Below are 25,600 nucleotides of genomic sequence, written 5' to 3' on the forward strand. Positions count from 1 at the left end.
GGATGAGGGGTAGCAGCAAAGCCATCGGGGTAGATTTCCCCTCACAGAACCTCAAGGGAAGACAAATGAAGATATGAGGCAAGTATTCCCTTAATGAGAGAAGGGAGCTACAACATCCCAAAAACAAAACAAACAACTAACTTAAAGTAAATAGATTCCTCCCCACCCTTTCAAGCTAGGCTGGAAATGAATCAGCTTAGTTTTCCCATTCAATTGACATCATGGGATTGCAGGGGCCCAGAGCTGCTTTCAAACTGGCACAGAATCCTCATGTGGAAGGGTCCTTAGAGAGAAGCAACCCAAGACTGCATCTGGGAAATAGACAATTACAATTATTATCCCCATATTAGGATCCAAGACAACAGCAGGCCTCTGGTTAAGGCGAATGGTGAATTTCAAATGTGAAATATACTGTTCAACGGAGGTGTAAGAATTGAGCCTGTGACCTTCTGGTGCAAACGAATCAGTTTTAAAAGAGTTTTCTCTCAATACTTGATAGTTGCTATCCACACTAGGCAGAAAATTTTTCAGAAACAGAATTTACTAAATATGAGCACATATATACCCTTTTGTGTTCTGTATTTTTCTTGTTCATCAATTAATCTTTATTGCTATATATCTAACTCTACAAGATCTTTGATATAATTACAGGTAGTCCTTGACTTTTAACTGTTCATTCCAGTGATAGGATTCAAAATTTTTTACTACCGGTTCTGTGGGCGTGGCTTGGTGGGAGTGGCAGGGGAAGGCTACTATAAAATCTCCAGTCAGAGGTGGGATTTGCTGGTTCTCTGAACTATTCAAAATTTCCGCTACTGGTTCTCCAGAACTGGTCCAAACCTGCTGAATACCACCTCTGGTTCATTCAGTGACTATCGAAGTTACAGTGGCACTAAAAAAAGTGACATGGCCGTTTTCCACACTGAGACCATTGCAACGTCCCCATGGTCATACGATCAAAATTCAGGTGCTTGGCAACTGACTCATGTTCATGATGGTTGTCATGTTCCAGAGTCATGCAATCCCCCTTTTGCCACTTTCTGACAAGGAAGTCAATGGGGAAGCCAGATCTGCTCACTTAACAACTGCAGTGATTCACTTAACAACTGAGGCAAGGAAGGTTGTGAAATGGGGCAAAATTCAGCTAACATCTGTTTCGCTTAGCAACAGAAATTTTGGACTCAATTGTGGTTGTAAGTTGAAGACTGCCTGAATTTTTACGACCTGATCAGACCATGTGCACATATGTATACATACATATAATCAAACCTCCGAAAAAAGGTAAGGCATATGCTTGGGAAAGTGCCACATTCTAAGAAATACCTGAAAAGAAACAAATTCGGTAAATGTCCCTGTTTAATTTGGGTTGGATTTTGCCTGACAGGGCTGTGTATATATGTATTATGTTGTACAGGCACATATGCATAGAAAACACTGCATAGGCAAAGCTATAAACTACTATATAAAGCAGGGGTCTTCAAACTTGACAGCTTTAACACTTGTGGACTTCAACTCCCAGAATTCCTCCTCCAGTCACATTAGCTCAGAAACTCTGGGAGTCGAATAAACATGCCAAGTTTGAAGACCCTTGATATAAAGGAACAAAATCTGTTTTCTAAACAAAAGTTCTCTTTTTTTCAGCTAGAGTCTTCTAAATGTCTAAATCCATATCCTTGCATCATCTTTTAATGCTGCATTTTGCATTAAAGGCCTGAGAGATGTCTTAGCTTGGCTGTCTGCTCTGACCTAAAAGCTAGTCCGAGCTTGCAAGAAATCTCATGAAACTGGAGTTTCTTTTGAGGACAAAATCTCTATTGTTTGTAAAAGGGATTATTCTAGCAGTCCTGTTAGGAGCAATTGAGGTGAAAAACCCAAATATTCTCTTTAGATCGTGTACTGTTAATAGGTATAGTATATAAAAGGGAATACAAAACATTATTTGTGTTCTGGTTATGTTTTAGACAAAGCAGAAGCCACTTTCAGTACACTACCATCTTACTGCTTATTTGTGATCTCATTCAAGAATATGCATGTAGTGAATTAATTTTTCTCAAGTTTACCTTCTCTCATATTATGAATTTATGGATTAAATATGCAACTGGAACTGCTGACATATAACTCTTTTCAATAATATATAAGTCTGTAGAATATGGAATTCGGTCATACAAATAAATTAACCCATAATCTGGAACTGTTTAGAAGTTAGAAGCTGACTGGAAACCCCATCATTTGGGAGGCCCTGATTGGCTATTTCTCATTTATCCTTGGACAGCAAGACTTTTGTTCATTTAAATCTATTATTTCTCAACAAACAAACAAGATGCAAAAAGATGAAAAGACATAAAGAAAGAATAATCTATAAATTCTGAAATACTTTACAACAGCCGTCACCAATTAAAAAAGGAGGAAAAAGGTAAAATGTACGCTGCTCTGAGAGTAGTCTCTAAATTTGATTAAATAAATAAATGCAAAAAATTTCTTACAGCTTCTCATTGAGTAATAATTGCATAGTATTTGAACAAATTAATTATAAACATAATTTCGTATGATAAAAGAAACTTTACTAGATATGATCAGTTTACAGAATTAAGCTTATCAGTCTTCACATTGAAATTTCTCTACTATGTGTAATAACTATACTCAGATAACATTCTTAATTATCAAAGTAACTATATGAAAGTGTCACACATAAACTGAAACATAAACTAACCAAGTACATATTTTGTTCACATAACATACTGTGTTGGTGGAGGAGGTAAAAAACATTTTTTTTTGCTTTATGTAATTAAATAAACAACAACAAAAGAACAAGAAAATGGAAAAAAGCAAAATGCTAACAGCAAAATAAATACTAAGGCTTTTTGTCCATGTACGTATACAAAGTTTTACACAATAGTTTCAATAAAAGATGATTATATTTTATTTTAATTGTCTAAACACCATCCAAATCTTTAAACAAGTTGCAAGTAACATCAGGCATTCAATTTATTTATTATTTGACATTATAACTGTAGGTTTGTGCTGCTGAAGCACCAGTTTCTTAGTAATAAGAATGGCATAGACTATTTACTTCTACTGTCAACAATCCCCAAAAAGAATGACCAATTTTCTTTTTTCTCATTTAAAATTCTGTTGATAACTTGCCAACTCATTTCATTCTGTAAAATGGGTGACCAATAAATAAAAAAACGAATGAATTTAAAAAAACATCTTAATATTTTAGTGTAAGATTAAAATTAGCACCTCCATGGTGATGCTGATTAGTAGTTTCAGAAAGACTGAAGGAGAACTAAATATAATATTAATGAGATTAAATCACTCTTTAAGCCAATTGACTTCTGGTTTAAGACTATTTCTTGCTTACCTTTAATGGGAACCAGCTATCTAAAATGGGATGTCCTCTCCCAATTTTAAGGAATCATAATTACATTATGGTACAATTAAAGAACTTCAACTAAAGTAAGTTCATCTCCTAGGAAAATAATGCAAGTCATTTTACCATCTGAACACCAACACAATTTTTCTGTGAAGCAGTGGTTGGCGTAAGATGCACATTAAAAGGTTTCCTTTCCAAGAACCTATTACTATGTCAATGGGCACAAACTGTATCTTAAAAAAAAATCCTACTTGGTTGAAGATGCATACATGCTTGTGCATCTCACACTCACACACTCATTTACATACACACAGACATACTCTGTGAATAAAAGATAATTTATTTTATGTCATCTGGAGCAAGCTGATTTGAAGAAAGAAACTATTACACAGTAAATACTGTCGTTTTTAACGTTATCTACTGTCAAATAGACAAGCTGCCAGACACAGTGCTGAATCACATGGTATCATCAATGTACACAGGAGCACAGGAAGCCCAACAGGAAGACAGCAAAGAAGGATGCACTACTAGATTTGACTTAAAACTACAGAAGGGCCAAACGAGGTTACACAGTTATTTCTGGAAGGCGAGAGGAAAAAGCACAGAGATGGCTAAATTGCTAGCTTACAGAATTCTTTTTTAAAAAAAATGTCCTTTTAAATAAAAACAAGATAGGGCGAAAAAAGTATTTAATTGATCGTCTAAAATGGCAATAGGTATTGCATCTTACTGATTGAAATTAATGGAACGCAAGAAGTAGGGGAGAAACTCAATAGCAAAATATATCTCCTTAGAAGAAAAAACGTTGTTTTCAGCTTCTTAATTTCCTATGTATGTCCCAGACAGCCACCATTTCATATTTGGATTTTTTCATCGCCATCATAACTGTGAGCAATCACTAAGACAGTCACTACACAAAGACTATCTGTACTTATATGCTACTTTTACAATACTACCTGCACAAGTATTACCCTGCAGCATGACCCATGTTAATATAAACTTCAGCTCACCAACAGTGCTGTTTTCTACACTACCTTCCCACACTTACCTTTCTTGTTCAGTGCTTTTCTTATAATGGATATAATATATAGTACAAAAGTGATCTGTGAATCCTTTGTTTTTACTCTGGGTTTCTGTCATATGGGAAATGTATTGGAACAGAATGTATTTTTCCGGGGTGATTGTCATTGGATGATTACTTCTGGGAAAATTAACAATAGCATGACTTTTCCCCGCATTATCTGTCTAATCATGGTCTGATGGATACCAAAATCTTTTGTGATGTTTTCTTGCTCTTTCCAACCTTGCAACTATCAAGTACCCTTTTTTGAGGTCTGCCTGATCCACTTTTACAGAGTGTCCTCCAATGGAGCAATCAATACATTCTGTATTTTTTTTTAGGAGAGGGCCTTTCAGTTTCAAATCTGATTACTGTCTGGTTTATTGGAACATTTGATTCAACTGACTTCCTTAGGAAAGTTGATTATCCTACAGCAAATATTGGATCAACATGAAACACAATGCTTCTTGGAATACTGTTTGTTTAATCAAAATTTCCTTATTAATTTAGATGAAGTTCTGATCACATTGTGAATCACAGTACTGCAGGATTATCAATAGCAACACATGGTTCACTTCCTCTCACTGCTGTTGCTGAGTATGGTGTTTTTCTAATGTGGAATCAATCTTTTCTTGATGACAATTTTGGCAAAGAGAGGAAAATGACAAATATTCATGTCCATAATGCACAGAGAAATGATGAGTAGCACCATGCCATAAATATGTCAGCAATCTTAGTATCTGCATATTTTAAGTGACTGATCTTTTTTATTATCTCAAAAGTCATTCCTTTTAAGTGAGGTGAGCTATTAAAAAGGTGAGCTATTAAACTGACATTTCCTTAAGCTACATATGCAAGCATCTTATTTTGATCAGAGGATCTATTACTAAACTAAAAACCAACTTCTCTGAACTGTGAGTTATCTGGGGTACAGTGTGATAGATTACAACATGAGCCTAAAGGTATGTAATGATTGTTGAAAACTTATTTAGTATTCCACCAATTCTTGTTCAAGTGATCAAGTGATCCTTGAAGGGACACTACGTATTTTCTGCTACTATTTTTCAAATAAAAAAATAGAAACAATTTCTTCAAATAGTTAAGCAAAAAACACTTAAATAGAGTTCAAGTAAATACGCTTCTCCGAAAGACCAGGCTAATAAGACCTTTAAATGAATCATTTTCATAATTTGAACTCAAATTTGATTTGTATTCTTTCATAAATGAAAGATGCACACCTATCTATCCATCATCTATCTATCTATCTATCTATCTATCTATCTATCTATCTATCCATCCATCCATCCATCCATCCATTAATTCAAAATTTTCTTAAACATTTCAAGGTAAGTCCAGAAAAAGAGGAAAAAGAAAAAACGTCACTTATGCAAACTGTCCAAGAGTAAAGATCTGCACAAAATGACAGAAACCTGTCTAATCTCTTCAGATATCTTTTTCTACAACACAATATCCAGAGAACTGGCCTTGCTTTACCCTTAAATTCTATAAGCAGTAAATTTGAGGTTCACCAAAAGCATAGAGATATTACTAAGTCTTCCTACTTCCCCTGCAGTTTTGGGACAAAGTTCCCATTGATGATAAAAAATAGTGGAGACTTTGAAACCTGCTGGTTGTTCATTCATTACTCAAAGAACTAGATTGCTACACAGGCCCGATACAGAGTTAGCTGCTAGCCCTTTTCCATTCCTTCATTTATATAAGAAGGGACACAATTTCTTCAGCCTAATGTAAAAACCTACCTGTTCTCTGTGATATGCAAGAAGACATTTTTGATCATTTGTCTACTGGCTTTGTGAAACTCTGGAGCCATCCTTATCTCTATGCACATTACAGCTCAAAACAAAACAAAGAGAGAGAGAGAGCAGCTTGTTATAAAATAAGCCATTATAAGTCCCACAAGAAAGAAACTATTCCAGTGTTTTACGGGATAGTAACTGTCTTTAAGAGCCGTACATTTTTTCTTGGATGGTTACAAATGATCCAGAAAGAGATTTTAACAGTGCTTTTCTCTTTCCTTTTTTTTAAAACAAAACCATTATTTTAAGCTTTTGAATCTGCAACAATGATGCTCTCTAAGCATTAGGCAAAATATAAACTGGTCTGTTGAGTATTTTTAAAAATATAAGCAACAAATCAAGACAAATGTAAAAATACAGAACAAAAAAGCAAGAACAAAAAACAAAGCAAATGCAAAAGATGAACATCATCTCCTTTAACTTCCACCACTGTCAACATTCCAGCTGTTTCTTATCCACTGAATTAGGCTGCAGTTCTAAACATGCTTCTTTGGAATGAAGCTTCACTAGGCTATGTTATATAATTCTTGGATATTTTTTTTAAATAGCATACAGTATTAGGAGTTCACCGCAATCTGGATTCATTATGGAAAACAAATAATCAACAACTTTGTTACTTTATAAGTGAGGCTGCTATCGTGACAGTAAAGGTTAAATTTGTATATATTCCTGGTACTTTTCAAGCCACCTTCTTTAACCTATCAGCCCTACGCATGCAGCAATCAGAAAAACTTTAAAATTCAAAACTGATGGAAAAAAACAAATAGTTTACTAAAATTAACAGTTACTCAGACTAAGATATATTTTCTTAGTAAAAGATTTAAGTAATTCCAAAATAGCTTTCCGTAGGTCATCAATGGCACTGGTCTTTATATCTAGAACCCCCAGTATCATAAGCAACAAAAGTAAAGGCTAATTTAAAGCCTAATTGGGGAAATATGTGCAGCAGAGTCAGGAGCTTAGTTAGTAACTGGCAAATGCAACTTTTTTGCCTGAAATTGAGATCACATCTTAATTGGGGGTTTATTGCACTTTATGTGCCATTTGCTATGGCTTCTCAATGGAAAATGGTTGCTGTTTTCCATGTTTCCTGAAAGCATCTCAGAGGACTTGTGTGACACAAAATGTTGGATTAAATTAGCTCCTCTCCTGTCTGGCATCTCTTCTGTTCAAGATCTGGGATGGACAATGTTTCAGAGGCCACAGGGACACAACTCAGCTGCCTCACTTTCTGGAGAGCTGTAAAGGCCATCTGGCAATGAAGTGAAGTAGTGCACTGTCGGTTTTTTGGGTGTGTGTGTTTATTCTGTGGCTTTTTAGATGGGATAAGGGTATGCAAGAAAGTTGCCTCAAAGAAGCAAACAATTCTGTTACCACCCTTAAATCCTGAAAGATCCAAAATTGTGCCACTACAATTCATCAACTAAATGGTTGAAATTTAATGATGTGGCCTTGGGCGATTTATGCAGTCTACTACCTTCCCACCCAGTTCTAGGCTGTTCACGAGTGCAGAAATGTCATTTTTTATACAAACAGGTTCCACTGATAATGAACAGGCTGGGGTATTCCTGATTCAGTTGACATTTTCTTATTGCTGAAAGCATATTTTGCAAAAACGTATTTCTCCCTCAGATCATATGAACCTTTGTTCCTTTATTTCATGATGCCCTACCAATCTCATCAGCCAGCCCTGAAATACCTTTGCTTATTCAGTGAGCTGTTGTACACAAATGACACCCTACAAAGTGAGAAATGTTCTAGTGAATTACCTAAAGCGAGAGCCAAAAGTAAATCTCCCCCCACAACAGATCTCTCACTTACATGCTCTCACTTCATCCCAGAAGAAACTGAAACCCCACATAAGTATTATCACATAATGTTTTGTTTTAGAAAGCAAATGCTACATTTTCCCTGTTTTCCAAAGATTTGACCATCCAATCACACATGTACCTAATTGCTTTTACAGTGGATATTTCTTAACAAATGAATTGCTAAGACTCATACTGATCAATTAAAAAAGCAGACATATTTAAAAAGAAGCTGTACTGCTAATGAGTGTACACCTAAAATAAAGCCCGCATGTAACAATACTAACAACAATCACAAAAGGATTTTATTTTATTGAAATTCTTCCAAGCTATACAGCCACCAACTTAATTTAACAGTTGGACTTAAAAAAATAACTGCAACTTGGGATAAATCAAATGGTTTTGATTGGATTTCTCCTTCCAATTTTTTCTTTACTTAAGAATTCTAAGGATGTAAACATATGCATAATATTGTGATGTTTATTACCCTTCCTCTTGGTCAAACCTTATTAACAAAATCAGGACTTTTCATATGGATCTAAGCAATCAGTACTCGTATTACTATACAGTATATACAAACTCTTCCCAGGTCAGCCTATAAAGATTCATGAATTTTATCTATGCTGCCAGTTTATAGTACAATCTACCTAAAAAAATAGCAATAGTATTTAGGCTTATATACTGCCCCATACCGTTGTATAGCACTCTCTGGGTGGTTTATATTAAGCGTTATCAAAATGCCTCTTGAGCAAGCCCCTGATATTCTGTTTTTCAACCACTCCACTCTAATCCGCTCTGTTGCCCTTTTTTCTTGAAACTGTCCCCAGAATATATTCTCTGATACCCGTTTCCCTTTTGTGATGCCATACATTAGGATTGAGCAACTTGTTTTCTGTTTAAAAGTAACAGTTCCTACCAAAATCATTTGTTGGAAGTTGCATCATATGTCAAGGCAAACACCAAAGGGAATAGTACTGCTTGTGCTCTCTCGCTCTCTCAGATCTTTTTTTTTTCACTTCTCTCTTAACACTCTTTTCATTCTTTTCCTCCTCTTAACCATAGCACACTGCAAATAGCTGATGCCAGAAGTCTGCTTTCATCCCTAGCAGAGGGCTTCTGAAAAAAGCCAAAGGTTCCAGGGGGCCCAGTCGGCCTTAGCAGTAATAATGTTGTCCTGACAAAAAGAGTGGAAGAGGACACCTGCCATTGCTGATTTCTTTTTGACTATTCTTACTTTCTGTTCTCCAATCCCATTCCATTTGCAAGAGAAGCAATCATCCAGCAAACCAGAATTACATTTAATCAGAATGGAAAGGTGGACCGCTTTTCTCATTTATTATCTTTAGCAGCTGGCAAGTGATAGGCTTTAATTAGACTCATGGCAAGAGAGGATAAACTTTTCCTTTCTCTAGTGTTGGCATATAAACTTCCAATATTTTTCAAAGTTATCATTCCTCTATTTCCTTCAGACTCAATTACATATCATCGTCAACTTATGACCACAACTGAGCCCCAAATTTCTGTTGCTAAGTGAATGTTGTCCCATTTTATGAATTTTCTTGACACAGTTGTTAAGTGAATCACTGCAGTTGTTAAGTTAGTAGCACAGTTGTTCAGTGAATCTGGCTTCCCCATTGACTTTGCTTGTCATTACAAAAGGAGATCACCTGGGCCCAGGACACTGCAACCGTCATAAATATGAGTCAGTTGCCAACTGTCTGAATTTTGATCACATGATCACGGGGATGCTGCAATGGTTGTGTGAAAAACGGTCGTAAGTCACTTTTTTCAGGGCTATTTAAATGATCACTAAATAAATTGTTGTAAGTTGAGGACTACCTACTAGAATTTTGAGAATTGCTCTGAATCACTAGCAGGAAATGTCCAGTATTGTTATTTTTCCTGCAGATAATTACAAGGTCAGAAAAACAAAATCAAAAATAGACACAATTTTCCCAAGCACATTTCAGCAAAAAATTAGGGGAATTTAGGGGATAAGGCGGAATCAAGACAATATTCTGAATATAATCCATGACCTATCATCGATGAGCAGATTTCATGCTGCCTAAGGGCAAAATTCTTGATGTGCTTCCATGCAGCTTATATTTGTTAAGTTATTTTTTTAGGCTGTGTTCCTTCAAGCACAGATTGGTTGTTTCTAATTTCCTCAATCTTTGGCATACAATGATAACATAAACTGTGAAACTGGCACCACTTCTTGTATCTTTTTATATCAAGTAAACAGTAGACATTCTTTTGGGGGAACTATTCTTATGACCTGCAGAAGCCATTCTGGATAAAAAGACAGCAAAAGACTCATTCAGCTTTCTCCTACTTGCTGGAAGTAATGACAATACATATTTAAAGATTAAGATTTCCTTCCAGACATTCTGTGCTTTATCTATGAAATCCTTTTCTGTTCTATAGATCTAGTTCAGAGGTCTCCAAACCTGGCAACTTTTAAGACTTGTGGACTTCAACTTCCAGAATTCTCCAGTTAACATAGCTGGCTGGAGAATTCTGGGAGTTGAAGCCCACAAGTCTTAAAGTTGCCAAGTTTGGAGACTTCTGAACTAGTTTATACAGATCTCCTATTTTTCACCTAGGTTGTAAAAATATTTGAGTGATACAGTATAGCAATTACAAATAGGAGATCATATGATTCAATATGACTCTACAGAAAAAAGATTTCTTCACACACAAAGCAAGCATTTTAGATAAAGAGAGAGAGAGATAAGGATGATTTTCTATGTGAAAGGAAGAGTGATTAGTCATGTGACTTCCCATTTAATAGTCCATAACTCTATACATATGTATCTACTAGTCTTATTATTACAGAAAAACTAAGAAAGATAAAACATCCAACAGAGTAGTTTTTAATAGAGACTTAATATCATTTATCAATATGCTTTAAATGTCACAGGATATATTTTTTCTATTACTTTCTACACTAAATTATAGAGTATTTTGTTTTCCAGAACTGTGAATCTATAAATTCAAAGCCATCCAATACAATAATTGGAAAATAATTTCTGATATATTTAAAACAGATAGCCTACCTTATTATGGTCATAGTTGTATGGGATTCTGAGTGTATCCATAGCTCTGATCATAGACTGTATTGCTGTAAATATATTCTGATACACGAGCTTTGTGAACCCCCTTTTGTCTTCATCAGAATATCCTGAACCATGAATGATTCTCATTTGCTTGATAAATGTACTTTTGCCACTTTCTCCTGTACCTGCAAAACATTTGAAGAGATCATCATTAGATTACAATGGTGGAGGAAAAAGCATCAGCTCCACAGCTTTACTTGCCTATTTTAAGAATTAAACTAATAAAAGAATATTAATCCTAACAATTAACTTATTTCATTTCACAATACTAGGTTAATGAATTAAATCAAACCTAAAACTTATAAATGTTACTTAATCTTTGCCTTGTTGTCACATGAAAAAGAAGTAATTTGCATCTAACAATTAAACATTTTATATACAGTGTAAATCTCATTTTCCAAGTGAGAATATTCTTTGTCACTAATAATCAAATAATTAACTACTTCATCACGGTACCACTAGATTATGTGATAATGAAATACAGAATAATATCCATATCATCACGAAGTAGCTTTAGATCCCCTCAATCAATTTTAAAAGCATTTTGCTTAAAATTCTCTAACTATGTTTACACTTTAGAATTAGTTTTGATATTTTTGTTAATTTGCATTTGGAAGTATTTATGTGCCCTTGCTCCTTTCCTATAAAGGACCCAAGTAAACGTTGTCCTTTTCTACAAGAAAACATTTTACAAACATAACAAAATGTAGAAGACACTGTATATGTGACATAACTGCAGAGAGGCAATGCTTCTATTTTTGTGTCACAATGAACAAGTTCATGCACTAAAAAAAAATGAAACTCATATTCATCTCCTGATTTTACTCTAGATGTTTAAAGTAGATGCTTTAAACAATTCTATATATCAGCCTGCCAACCATTCAACTATTTTTTTATATCCAAGATGAAAATTAGAAAAATGAGAACATCCAAATTGTGACCAGGCAGACAGCAGGAAATTTATCCCTACATAACGAAATGAGTGACTTTTAACAATTTTGCAGTTTCTGTACCCTCAACATGATTTTGATATGATATGGTTTTCTATTCCTTGGAAGTTCCACATACCTGGCCACTAATACTATAGAACATGGTGTTATTTTTCAAGATCTCATAAACTGTCTAATAAGGAATTATTAACCGTCTTGTTTGCAGTTCAGCCAAGATGGGCCACTAAAATATCGTGATATAAATGGCCCATCTTGGCTGAACTGCAAACAAGAGGCAATGCTAGCTGTTGGTAGATTACAATCAGCCTTCTTCCTTATAGTGAAGGATGCTTGAATAGAATGAAGAAAGCTGGATTGTATTTGAATTTTATTTGAACTCAAACACATTGCTGATTTAGAAAGAAATACAGCATAAAAGACAGAAACTTTGTTGTTGTGGTGGTCTAAAAGAACCACTCCAATAAATGAACTAAAAGAAAGAGTAGGTCACTCAACTTAATCAAATTTACTTTTTCATTGACAAATGTAAGAGCACACTGTAAGACTCTCAATGTATTTGTTAAACATAAAGAGAAGATTTGGAAAATCCAATTTTGATGTTCATAGTTCATTTGGACATTAGTGAATAATATCAAGCTGGCACAATATACAATCATTTTTTTCAATTTCAGAAGTGAAAAATGGTACGATTATTTCCCATATACTGTTTTCTTTGTTCCATATTCTAAAAGTAATTTAAATCCTCAACAGATCTGGGGTTCTATTCTTTGATATATATATTTTTGCATTAAAATTCTATACCAACAGAAATCACCATATTGGCTATAAGTATAAATCCTGCAAATTGATAACTTTTGATACTGCTATATACTTTGGAATTCCAGCATATTTTAACATTAAACTGCTATTGTAAATATTTGTAAACTGCTCAGAAACAGTGAGATGGTGGTATATAAATGTGATTAATAACATAAATAAATAAATAGTTGACCCAATATAACCCAGCTCTTTGTTTTAAGATGAAGTGAAGGGAAACTTTGATAATGTCTCTGGTCTAAAGTTCATCAACAATGAATTGCAGCAAACTTTGTACCATCTAACTAAAGATGAAGTGTCAGTAAGATAAAGGAGTTGTTGATTAACTTACTTCTTCAAGTTCATTAACAGGCATGAAAACTCTAAGTTGCCTATTACATATACAACAGCAGAAAAACTCTGTTGAGCCTTGATACTTTCTATGTGCCAGATGAAACTTGTGGAGTTCACTGAAATTGAGTTTTGCTTTGCAATGGTCATACAATAAACTCAGGCTTAGTGGTCTGTCATGACCACTTCATTTCACCAATTTCATTGGATCTATTCAGACTAATCAGAGTAACAGAGCTGAACAAAAATGGCCTCAAATTTTACAGTCAACCTCCAGTTCAACCCAAGCTCTTCAGGGAAATGGATATTCAGCTCTCTTTGAAGGCCACTACTTGCCTTGCCTTCTTCCTAATGTCCAACCATTCTTAATGATTCTACTTCCCAGTAGTTTTAACCCATTATGTTAATTCTGGCCCTGGAGATAACAAAAAACAAGACCATTCTCCTCTCTTTCTGACAATCCTTTAGATCAGGGATCTCCAACCTTAGCAACTTGAAGACTTGTGGACTTCAACTCCCAGAGTTCCTCAGCCAGCTTTGCTGAGGAACACTGGGAGTTGAAGTCCACAAGTCTTAAAGTTGCCAAGGTTGGAGATCCCTGCTTTAGATATCTTAAGGCTATCTCTTCTCTTCTCTTCTCTTCTCTTCTCTTCTCTTCTCTTCTCTTCTCTTCTCTTCTCTTCTCTTCTCTTCTCTTCTCTTCTCTCTCCTCTCCTCTCCTCTCCTCTCTTCTCTTCTCTGCAAGCTAAACTTAATTAAACTGTTCCTCATAGGATTTCAGTTCCCTTACCAGCTCAGTCCAATTTATTGATGTCCTTTCAGACTGCAGTGCCCAGAGCCGGACACAGTATTCCAAGAGGGTTTTGACCAAGGCAGTATAAATGGAACAATTACTTCCTGAGTCTATGTTCCTGTTAGTACATCCCAAAATAGCACTGACTGTTTTAACAGCCCCATGATACCATGGGCCTATATTCAACTTTTCTTTGATTAGAACATTTAGATGTTTTTCATATGTACTACTCTCAAGCCAGTTCTCCTCTATCCTATACTTATGCCTTTCATTTTTCCCTGTTAAACTTCATTTTGCTTGGGTTCACTGATGAAGTTTATCTATAATGTTTTCAGAAGTAAAACTATTGTGGAAAACAAAGCAAAGGTACTACCAATAGTAATAGGCCCTTTGGGAACAATCCCAAAACATCTGAGCACCATTTAAATACTTATCAGCATTGACAAGATCACCATCAGTCAATTGCTTTGCTTGGAACAGCTTATATCCTGAGACAATACTTTAATACAACAAAGAACATCTGCCTATCCCAGGTCCTTGAGGAGCTGATAGGTAGATAAAAATGCCAAAAACAATCCAAACATCTGGCTGTGTGACCAACTATAATAACATTTTTTAAATTATATGCCATCAGGGCAATGTATATGGTACTTGTCTCAATCTTCCAATCAAACTTGAAGTAAAGCCAGTATTAACTACCCTTTGGTTTTGATTATTAGTCAATAATGAATATGTAGTAGTTATGATCTCTAGCTCATATTTTACCATTTTGCTCATGAAAATATTGTAAGTTTGCTGAGGTCAAAGTATACTATATTCATGGCATTTCCTTGATCTAATAATTCTTTTGAAGAAAAATGTTATTTTGCCAGGACTTCCTTGTGCTCTTATTAACTTTGCATTCTTTTCTAAGTGTTCATAAACTTGATGCTTAATAATCTGCTGAAGGACCTTGTCCTGTGCAGCTATCAAACTGATAGGTCTGTAATTTTCTGCATTGTCCTCCTTTCTCTCTCTCTCTCTCTCTCTCTTTTTTTAATACAGAGGCAACATTTATATTCCTCCATTCTTCTGAAACCTTACTAGTTCATCACTAGTTGTCAAAGAATATAGTAAGCAATATTATACTTCACTACTCTGGATTGTACTCAGTTTATATTTCAAAGGCCAAATTATTTCATTGTTTAGATTACAATTAACATAGCAGGTAGTACTTATTATACATATTTTATCAAGAACAAGTTAAATGTGGTAGGGTGTAGAGGAATGTGGAAATAACCTAGATATAGATATGCAGATATGCACTAAGGGAGGAAGATAAAATAAAACTTAGTCCTGGAAAGGGAAAGTGAGAAAGAAACTCAAAATAATGCCACTTGATTCTGTTGCTATGAGAGGATTCAAAGGCAGGCTTTCATAATTAAGTTGTCATGCTATGCAATAAAATAGTATTCCTCTGATCCTTGTTTCTGTGATTTGATCTACTTTGAAGGACAGATATATTGAGCTGATGTGAATCATAATCATGTCTTATTCTCCCTAACATTTTTCACCTGGTCAACGGCTAATGGCTAATATCAGCATTTTCATTCCCACTGAAGTTAACATTTATAGTGGAAGGAAGAAAGCCATATAAGGACACAGATGTTGTACCATCAATTTTCCCCAAGAGAACTCAAATGTCTGAATCTAAAATGTGTATCAATTCACATCATGCCCACAATTTTTATGTACAGGCGCCTCCGCTTACAACCATTCATTTAGTGACCATTTGAAATTACAGTGGCACTGAAAAAAGTGACAGGACCATTTCTCACACTTACAACCGTTGCAGCATCCCCATGTAACCAAAATTGGGATGCTGTAAATTACCTCATATTTATAACCGTTGCTGTTTTATGTAATCACCTTCTGACAATCAAAGTCAATGTGGAAGCCAGATTCGTTTAACAACCACATTGCTAACTTAAGAACTGCAGTGATTCATTTAACAACTGTGACAAGAAAGGTCATAAAATGGGGCAAAACTTACTTAACTATTGTCTCACTTAGCAATAGAAGCTTTGGGGCATCTCCTTACCTAAACAAAAAAACAGAATGACCAAAGATGAGCAAAAAAAAAACAGTGGGAACAGAAGCAATTTCCAATTTCCTCATGGCTTCCCCAGTGACTTTTCTTGAGGAAATCTGGCAGGGAACATTGGAAAATTCTTTCTTTCCTTTCCTTTCCTTTCCTTTCCTTTCCTAGCAGACAGGTCTAGCAGACAGGTAAGTGGTGGCTGCTGGATGGGGGAGGGAGCCCAGAATTGAGAGACTGGTTGGGAAACTGTCATGGAACACTGTAAATGAGATCATGTGACCAGTTTAGCAGTGTAGCAACAGCCAGTAACACTGAAGCAGCCACAACTTTTCCAAATTTCTTTCCATTTGGAGTTATTTATCAATTTCATTGTACACATGTTGTGCATTGACAATAAACGTTTGATTGATTGATTATAGTTCCTGGATTTTGGACATATTTTATAAGCCCATTTGAGGTACTGTGGTTCAAAAATTGTTGCCCTGTGATGCATGTTTTGGCCAATTAAAGATCTCACACACACATATGTATACATATATAGATATAGAGTTGGTGTGAGTGAGCAAGTGGCTATATAAATTTTCTAAAGAAATAAATAAAATACATACACAAACACACACATACACCCACAAAGGCAGCACACAACTCAATTGATGTCATGCATGAAATGCACGTATCTCTCCCTGGCCTTATGTGACATCGTTAAGAGTACAGAAAGCAATATTGTGGCAGGCGGGGAAAGCTGCTTCTTCCAAATGAAGAGGAGGAAGACGGACTTAGCATAAAAGGAAGGATTTTCTAAAAAGCTTGTTTCCTGGGAACTTGAATACATTAGTAGTACTATTATGCCAAGTACTCTAACAGATAAAATACTCCAAAGGCAAAGATCCAACATCAAATTCCATTCCATTTTAAAAACTGAACCACAATTTCTCACAGGCAAACCCCATTCTTAGAACTTCACTGTCTTCTTCCTTCCAAATAGCAGGTATTATTTTACAAAATTTACCAGTGAAACAAATTTAAGTTACCATTCTTCTTCTTACACACAATGTTCTACAACACCAAGTTGACAATAATGCTTGTTTCATTTCCAGCTCTTTCCCAACAGTTAGCCTCCAATCGCTGCATGGAGAAGTGAGACAAACACTGATTTATTTGGCTGCAAAGCATTTAAGCAAATGCATGAAAACACTACTCATTTGTAACAGCAAGAATATTGTTAAGCAGACACTGTATGTTGCAGTAATAGAAATTCTACTTACACACACTTATACCAGAGATGGGATTCAAAATTTTTTACTACCAGTTCTGTGGGTGTGGCATGGCTTGGTGGGCGTAGCAGGGGAAGGATACTGCAAAATCCCCATTCCCTCCCCACCCACTAACCAGCTTTCCAGCTCCGTTCTCCTGTGCAGGGCAACCAAAGAAGACCCAGCCGATCAGCTGGGACTTGAGAAGCAGAGAATAGATGCGGGCAGGGCCAGTCAGAGGTGGTATTTCCAGGTTCTCCAAACTACTCAAAATTTCCACTACCGGTTCTCCAGAACTGGTCAGAACCTGCTGAATACCACCTCTGGCTTATACACGCATTCATTATCCTAACTAAATTTCAACAACAAGCTCCACCAATATTTAATTATTAATAAAGCCATAATATAACTCTCCCCATCGGGGTAAACCAAAAGATATACAGCACCATTAAACACATCTTAGCAGTTTCCCTTTCTCCAACAATTCCAAAAAAGTTGAATGTTTGATAGCTTCCATCCCTTCCTCTTATATGTAGCTGTTTACATATGATCTGCTAGATATATTTACTACTTTTATCACTAGAGTTACACCAGAGGTTAAAAATTCCCCGGCTATGCAGACTTTAAAGGTAGCTTACTTATTCCTCTTATCCAGAGGTAGCTGTCTCAGGAATTCTGGGAGTTGAAGTCCACAGGTAAAGGCGCCACACATGCTCTTATCAATATGAAAAACGACTAGTGCTGGAGTTCTACTAAATCTAATTTAAAAGCCAACAAAAGTAAACAAATCACTTTAAAATACTGGCAGTAATCTTTTGAATTATACTAAGCCTGCCTTCAAACCAAATGAAGATTTAGGGCCATTTTAAAGAGTTTAAGGCAGAGGAATAGAAGATTTTGTCTCCAGCTCCTATCCCTAGTATTAAAACTTTAACAAAACAAAAAAACAGAAGCAGATAACAAGTCCCCACCCCTTCTGGAAATGTATCTAAGCTGTTGGATGGCCCATGTTTTTGAAAGGCCACGATGGTAGTTGTGGTCATTCAAATTTTGATCAACGGTGCTGTAAATCTTCAGAAGAAAATCTGACACTCTAAATGTTGTGATACTGGCCAGACATATATTACACTACAGTAATGTTTGTTCTTTTAGTTAAAAAAAAAATGTTTCTGAATGTTCAGAATTAGCTGCTAGTACCAGGGTTTTTCAAAATGAAAACAGTTTGCTGTTAGTCAAAATTCCATCTGTGTATTAGGATGAGCTCTTATTTTGCTAATAGGATTTAGTATAAACAATAAACAAAAATATAGAAGCAAACCAGAAGTATTCTCCATAGTTAACTACCGCAGTGAATAAAGCAATCAGAGTGGAAAAATATAACCAATAAATTTAGTTATTTAGTTTTTAAGCTTTGCTCTATGCCATTTTAATCCCAACAGTTCACAACACATGAATAAAACAATAGAAATTTAAAAACTCTTAAATATTTAAAGATCAATTAAAATTTAATAACAGAAAACTAGTAAACCTCAGCTTCCTAACACACGCAGGTGAATCCAACTGCTGTTAGGCCAAAAGTTCCATAAAGTCATTAGTACTTTTTCAAAAGTTAGCAGGGTAATTGGCAATTTAATGTCTGAGAGAAGACTATTCCAAAGAGTAGATGCCATCACCAAAATGTTTGACTCCAAACTTCCCTTAAAGTAATCTCGTGATGGTAGGTAGCCATAGCCTCTGCTCCCCAATCAAGTTAATATGGTGGGCTGATTCAACTTGAAAAAGACAGTCCTGGAGACACCTGAAAACCAAACCACACAGGGTTTTACAGGTTAAAACTAGTAGAGTTAACTGGAAACTTTTCTCTATCCAAACAGAATCTGTCTGTCTGTCCATCCATTATAATTAAGAGCTGCCCATTCCTCCAGAGGGACTCTATGTACAATATTACATTTAATATTTTATTTGGCCAAGTATGATTAGAACCACAAGGAATTTGTCTCTGTTGTAGAAGCTCTCAATGTACATGCAAAGCAACAGAACCATAATCATAATACCAATAAGAAGGGGGAGTAAGAAAGATAATAAGGATAAATAATAATACTACAGCCATACTACATGGGTAAATACGCAGACATTTGACAGCAGTCACAACACTGTGAGAATTAAGTCTTCAGCAGACTGATGACATGAGGAAAACAACAACTAAAGTGTATCTAGTTGTTTTGGCCTGCAATTCTCTATAATGAGATCCCAAAGAGAGGAGTTGAAAAAGTTTGTGTCTAGGATGTGAGGGGTCTGCAGATATTTTCTCAGTCCTCCTTCTGACCCACACAATTTATAGGTCTTCTATCAAAGGCAGGCTGGTTGCAATGTTCTTTCTGCAGTCTTAACTATCCCATAGCTATTCTATAACTAATTATAATAAAAAGATAAAAAAGCATAAAACCAGTATGTAAAAATTTAAAAGCGGGCAAGGAATGTTAAAAATTGATTAAAAAACAGGGGTAGGACTTTCAGGGGGTTAAGCAGCACATGGCTGCATGCTCCTTTGTAATCCCTAAGCAAGGCCACTGAGCCATGTTTTATATCTTTATGGAAGGCCAAGGAAGATCAGGCCTGTTTCACTTCCAGGGGGAGAGTATTTTACAGGGTGGGGGCAAAGGCAGCCATCTGAATTCTTTGGCTGATGGGGTCCACAATGTACCTTTCCTGTCTGACTGTGTGGGACAGGCTGATGTAATGGGCCAAAGACAGTTCTTTAGGTAATCTGGGCCAATGCCATGTAGGGCTTTATAGGTCATAACACCTTGAATTGGACCTGGGAGCAGACCAGCACCCAATGCAGCTCAAATAGCAGAAGTGTTACATGTGCCATTCTTTGGGTGCCAAGATTGCCTGTACAGCCACATTTGTTACCAGCTGACGCTTCTGAATACTCTTCAAGGGTAGGTCCACGTAGAGTGCATTGCTGTAGTCCAAATGGGAGATGATTCAGTCACTCATGCTCCTGTCATCTCCCATTTGGGCTATGCAATGTGGTGTACCTGGGGCTACCCTTGAAAACTATCTATGTGCTTCAGCTGGTACAAAATGGGGCTTCACAGACAGCTGTTAGATTAACTGGAATTAGGAATCTTTTTAAAACATAAACACTCTTTCACAGAAGTCAATACTGTACAATATCTGAGTTTAAAAATACAACATTACTATATATGTCATCTGGTTCTAATGAAAGATGCATAGAAGTTTTACTTCTATTATAGTGTTATTTTAAAAATAAATCATAAACTTGACCCAAATTAGTTGACTAAGACTAGATAGAGATCAAGGACCTAATATCTGCAACAGAAACAAAATTCAGTGTATGGTAACGTAAACTATTATCAGGAATTTTTCTACTCTTTGCATCCCCACAGAAAGTCCATCTACTGAACAATGTACACAAGAACATCAAGAATAAAATTGGATGGAGCCTAAAAATAATCTAAAACCAGCTTCATTAAAAACTGCCTTCTAGAAGATTATTTATTCCATTTGTATAACACTAATTTTGCCAGGAAGTACCAGAAGATTACAACAATAAATCATACATTTAAATAAGCTTTGTGTATTCCAGATGTGTTTGACTGTAACCTAGATTCATAACTATTCACCATGGTTACAGCATATTCTATGAGCTACAGTCCAATACATCTGGAAGGCACTAGTTTGGAAAAATGTAATCCCCTATTCTCAACACTAAAAAATTGCATGAAAGAATTTAGCATAGACACATTAAAGTAGACATTTATGGAACTGAAGCATTTGCACCATTGCAAATACTAAGATTCTAACCCCCTGACTAAATGCTAGAAGTTTACAAAATCTGATTTTAGATTAATTTGAATTTTACAGACAAGACAAATGAGGACTGGAAACCTTTTTAAGAATATGTTATGGTGGCTAGTGTCAATAGTTTTGCATATTTATTTATTCATTTATTTGTTATCTTAAAAGCTCCATTTTATCTCAAGAATTTGTGATAGTTTCAAATATATTTTATGTGAGGTTGACTGGGGTGAGAGAATGGGATCTCCAGTAAGTTTCCATGTCTGAGAATGGACTCAAACCCAGAATATGCTGGTCCTAGTCCAACAGCTTAACCATTATATAGATAGATAATAAAAATATGCTAACCAATGACTGCATCAGTAATCCATCATAAAAGGAATGAAGTTATAGAAAATTAACTATCAATCAGGCTTGTGCAGAATTTTTCGGAAGATGGTACTCTATTATCATGCTATATATTATATAGCAATATAATTGTTAGGAATCTAATCCTAATAGAGTAGCTTTCAATTCTTTTTTACTTCCCAAGATCAGCAAGTATAACCTGATGGACCATGAAGTGTGATTCTGTACTATATGAAAATTAAAACAGCACAACTGACTGGTTGTGTACCAAGCTATCATGTCAGTGACACAAAACTAACATTCCAAAAGATTTAAAGATAGGGAATTGCAGCTGCTTCTCAAATCAGATGCTTCTGATTTCTTTTTCTTTCTTTGAACTAATCAATTCATGCATTCCATTTCTTCACAAGCTGCCTCTCCTTCCTTTCTCTTTCTATGGTATAACCTCTCACCTGGCATATAACTGGCTAGAAAATGCTGCTATGCATATTAAATAATCTCCCTCACTACTCTTGTGGGATGAGGACTGGAGTGGGGAAAAAATAACTAGGTCAAACACTGGCAAAGCAGTTTGCTCAGTGAAACCATCTAATCTGCCAGCAATGCACTTCCAATATAAGGGATAAGAAATCAATTACAGAACTGAACAATTTCCATGGCTTTTTGCATAGCAGATTAAACCACTCCCTGAAAATTTCACAAGTTTCTATTAAAACCTGCATGACAAATGGGAGGTTGAAAAGTATATTTTTAATGAGAAAACATTTGCCAATGCTATGTACGTATGTGTTCCAATTAATTATGAAACCTATGCTTATCTGATCCTTTTTGGATCAGTCAAGATTAAACAGACCATGGAGAAGAACTTATTATACTTAATAATATTAAGTTTTAGAAAGTATATAATGATATTTTGAGTTGTAGTGTTTATCACATATATTATATTATATATATATACTGTAAACATTATAAATATATGCTTTAATATTAAAAATAACCTATAATATTAGTATAATTATAAACATAAATATAAATCATATTATCAATACAAAATAATTATGGAATATTTATTATATATATATGCGATCATATAAAGCACGACTTGGATACTTTCAGTAAACTATTTTAAAAGCATATTCTTTCAAGATTATTTTGCCAACATTAAAAAGTAAAAAAAAAACATTGAAAACTACTTGAATTAGAGCAGTTATTTTTGAAAATATTAATTGAGCAAGTAATTGTTTGTTAAATAACAGTGAGAACTATGAGAATTTAGTACAAATGTCAACTATTTAATATAAACTCAAGTTTGCCACATTTTAAGAAAGCAGAAACCATTCCAGGTAAAAAAATAAAAATAAAAGTACCCCCTTTCTAATTTGAAGCCAATAATCAATTTGATATATCCTGCAATAAAATATTGCTTCTGAAGTTTATATGAAATAGAAAGAACATGTGTTAGAGACTTTGAACTTCTTAAACATCATTCCTAATCTCTCTGTTTAGTTAATATAAATTACAAATATATTGAATCCCTCCCATGAGTAGATTACTTAAATATTTTATAAAGTCCAAGTAACACACTATCTACAATACACAACCCAAAACACAAATGATGGTATACACAATCTTTTGGCATCCAGATTTATTTTCAACTTAGAACTGCTTATCACCATAAATTTTTCAACAGTGATTACATCATGTTTATTTCTGTATCAAGTACAGCTGATATAGCAACAATAACTATTTAGAAGAAAATGATCTAGCTACTGTCATCCATACTTTTGTAACTTAAAGATCAATTTCTGTAGCACATAAAGCTACTGCTACTAGCGTTTACTGATACTGCAAAATAAATCTCATATCCACCCAGCTGTGGGAAGGCAAAGTGTATTTTAATAGTAGCTGGTAAGCTGTGGCAATTCAAGAAGATGTTTACGCACTTGCACCATATTACCGGTAATATAGTAATGCATATGCAATGTGCATGCAATTTCTTTTACTTTGTCCAGGATCTATTATGACTATGTGGTTGTATTTCTAGTGATGCTATTTCTTGTACACAACCATCCAAAGTGAGCCTCCTTTGGCTTGTTCATTCAATTGCTCTGTCCCTTCCCTTCCTCCCTCCTTTTTACAATGTACTCTAATTTTCTATTTTCTACAAGGACAATATTTTCAAGCTTGTTTTTTTCCCTCATCTTCTTCATTAATTCCTCTCACAAATTAATTTACTATCTTCTATTTTTTACTTGTGTAAATACTAATATTTATTAAGATATGTTAAGATATCATTTTTAATTAAGGTTTATTGAGATAGTTATATTTATCACATTAAAAAGTAACATATCATTGGGCATATTTGTCTGCGGTCTTTTGTCCTTGTAAACAAACCCCCTCCTGTCTATTTTGAACAGTGCAGTACTTGTACATGTACACAGCATAGAATATGACAGGAGATATCCCTTCATAAAAGTTGAAGCTAGCTTGTAAATAATTTCAACCTGTTTTGGAGAAAAGCAAACATTTCATGGACACTTTCATAGCCTAGATTGTGCAGGATCATAATTCATAACACAGTGGTAGGATTAAACTAGAGTAGCTTTTTTTCCTATCTAGAGGCACTGGGGCATCCTTGTGACCTGTTGCCCAGTATCAATAGACAGGGAACCCCAAGATGAAAAGGACCTTCTGCCTCCCACCGTAAGGGGGGGACTTCCAACTTCATCTGACTGCATAGCAGCAAACTTGTCGGTTGACTCTGGGAAATGCCAAGTGAGGGTGGAGGAAGTGAGTCTGCAATCATTCCCATGGCAACGTGCCTGGAATGTCTTTGCATGTAGGTGGGGAGATGGATTCTGCTGGGGGAGGGGGTATGGAGGAATGCAGAGGTAATACTGCTGAAGGAATACAAGAATCATGAGCAAATCTGTTAATAGACAGCAACTCCTGTCCTGGGAAAGGAGAAGCATGAGAAAGACTCAAAATAACCCCATACTGATTCTGCATTGAATGGGGGGCTGCTATCAAGACTTTCAAGATTCTGTTGTTAATGCTTGCAGCAACAGAGTTCAGGCCAGTGTCTCTTTCCTGACCTGGCCTACCTCGAAGGCTTCACAAAACTCTTTGCAACTTGATTTCTCTTAGTAGACTATTGCTCCTTTTATATAATTTACACGATGCCCTCGGGATCACATGTAGTTCCTGAACAGCTTTGATTCATCTCCGAAGCTGCTACCCAGTGAATATTTTTCAACCTTGCCAATGTGAAGAGATGTGGAATTGAAGTCCATACAGCTTAAAGTTGACAAGGCTGGGAAATAAAGTGTTAATGTGTCAGAGTAGCAAAACTATTAAATGTATGGGAAGGAAGTATGTTCACTGGACTTAATAAGTTTACATTGATTTTAATTGCCTGTTTTAAATGAATGAATTAATTAAAGCATCTATATGACTGCCCAGATCACACTATGTGAAAATACTGCTGTCCTGGCCTCACTCATTTTTTGGTGATTGGTATATCAGTCAAAGGCTCTATTCAAACTTTAGTATTAAAAAGGTTGTGTACCACTACTTTAACACCATGCAACTCAGTTAGCTAAGATCAACACAAAAGGAGGATGACTTTTCCACAAAAGCTCTTAAACTAAATGCTGAAGACTTGCCAATCTACTTTCTTATCAACCTTTACTAAACTATGTGAATCTTATTTAGCAAAACTTTTGGACACAGAGCTGATAGTTCAGCAATAGTTTAGCTGGCAGACAAGGTCTGGATATGACTATAGCAATTTAAACAATCACCCTTATTATAGTGATTTCTGGGAACACAGAACAATTTGAAAATTTTAGTTTCAAGATGGTCCACAGACATTACTTTTGCGAAAAACCAATGCCCTTTGTTTAAATAATGCATCTAGTGTGATATAATTTCATGAAAAATAATTTCATGACAAATTTGCTATATAGCTATTTGAGGTATTTTTTTTTTTTGCCCTAGATCAACTTGTAGAGAAAGGGCAA

The 25,600-nt window shown here is 35.4% G+C and overlaps 1 protein-coding gene across 1 annotated transcript in view; it reads right to left on the reverse strand.

The window, feature by feature from the left end:
* The window catches only part of LOC113416890 (guanine nucleotide-binding protein G(q) subunit alpha), a 97,112-nt gene that overhangs the window by 55,224 nt on the left and 16,288 nt on the right, over positions 1-25,600 (reverse strand). The window contains exon 2 of the mRNA XM_026675006.2: positions 11,121-11,305. Within this exon, the coding sequence (XP_026530791.1) occupies positions 11,121-11,305 (185 nt within the window). The remainder of the gene's footprint in view (positions 1-11,120; positions 11,306-25,600) is intronic.

Source organism: Notechis scutatus, chromosome 2 (genome assembly GCF_049901735.1).
Source record: "Notechis scutatus isolate UNSWTSFEM ecotype Mainland chromosome 2, rNotScu1.2, whole genome shotgun sequence".
In the NCBI taxonomy this organism is placed as follows: domain Eukaryota; kingdom Metazoa; phylum Chordata; class Lepidosauria; order Squamata; family Elapidae; genus Notechis; species Notechis scutatus.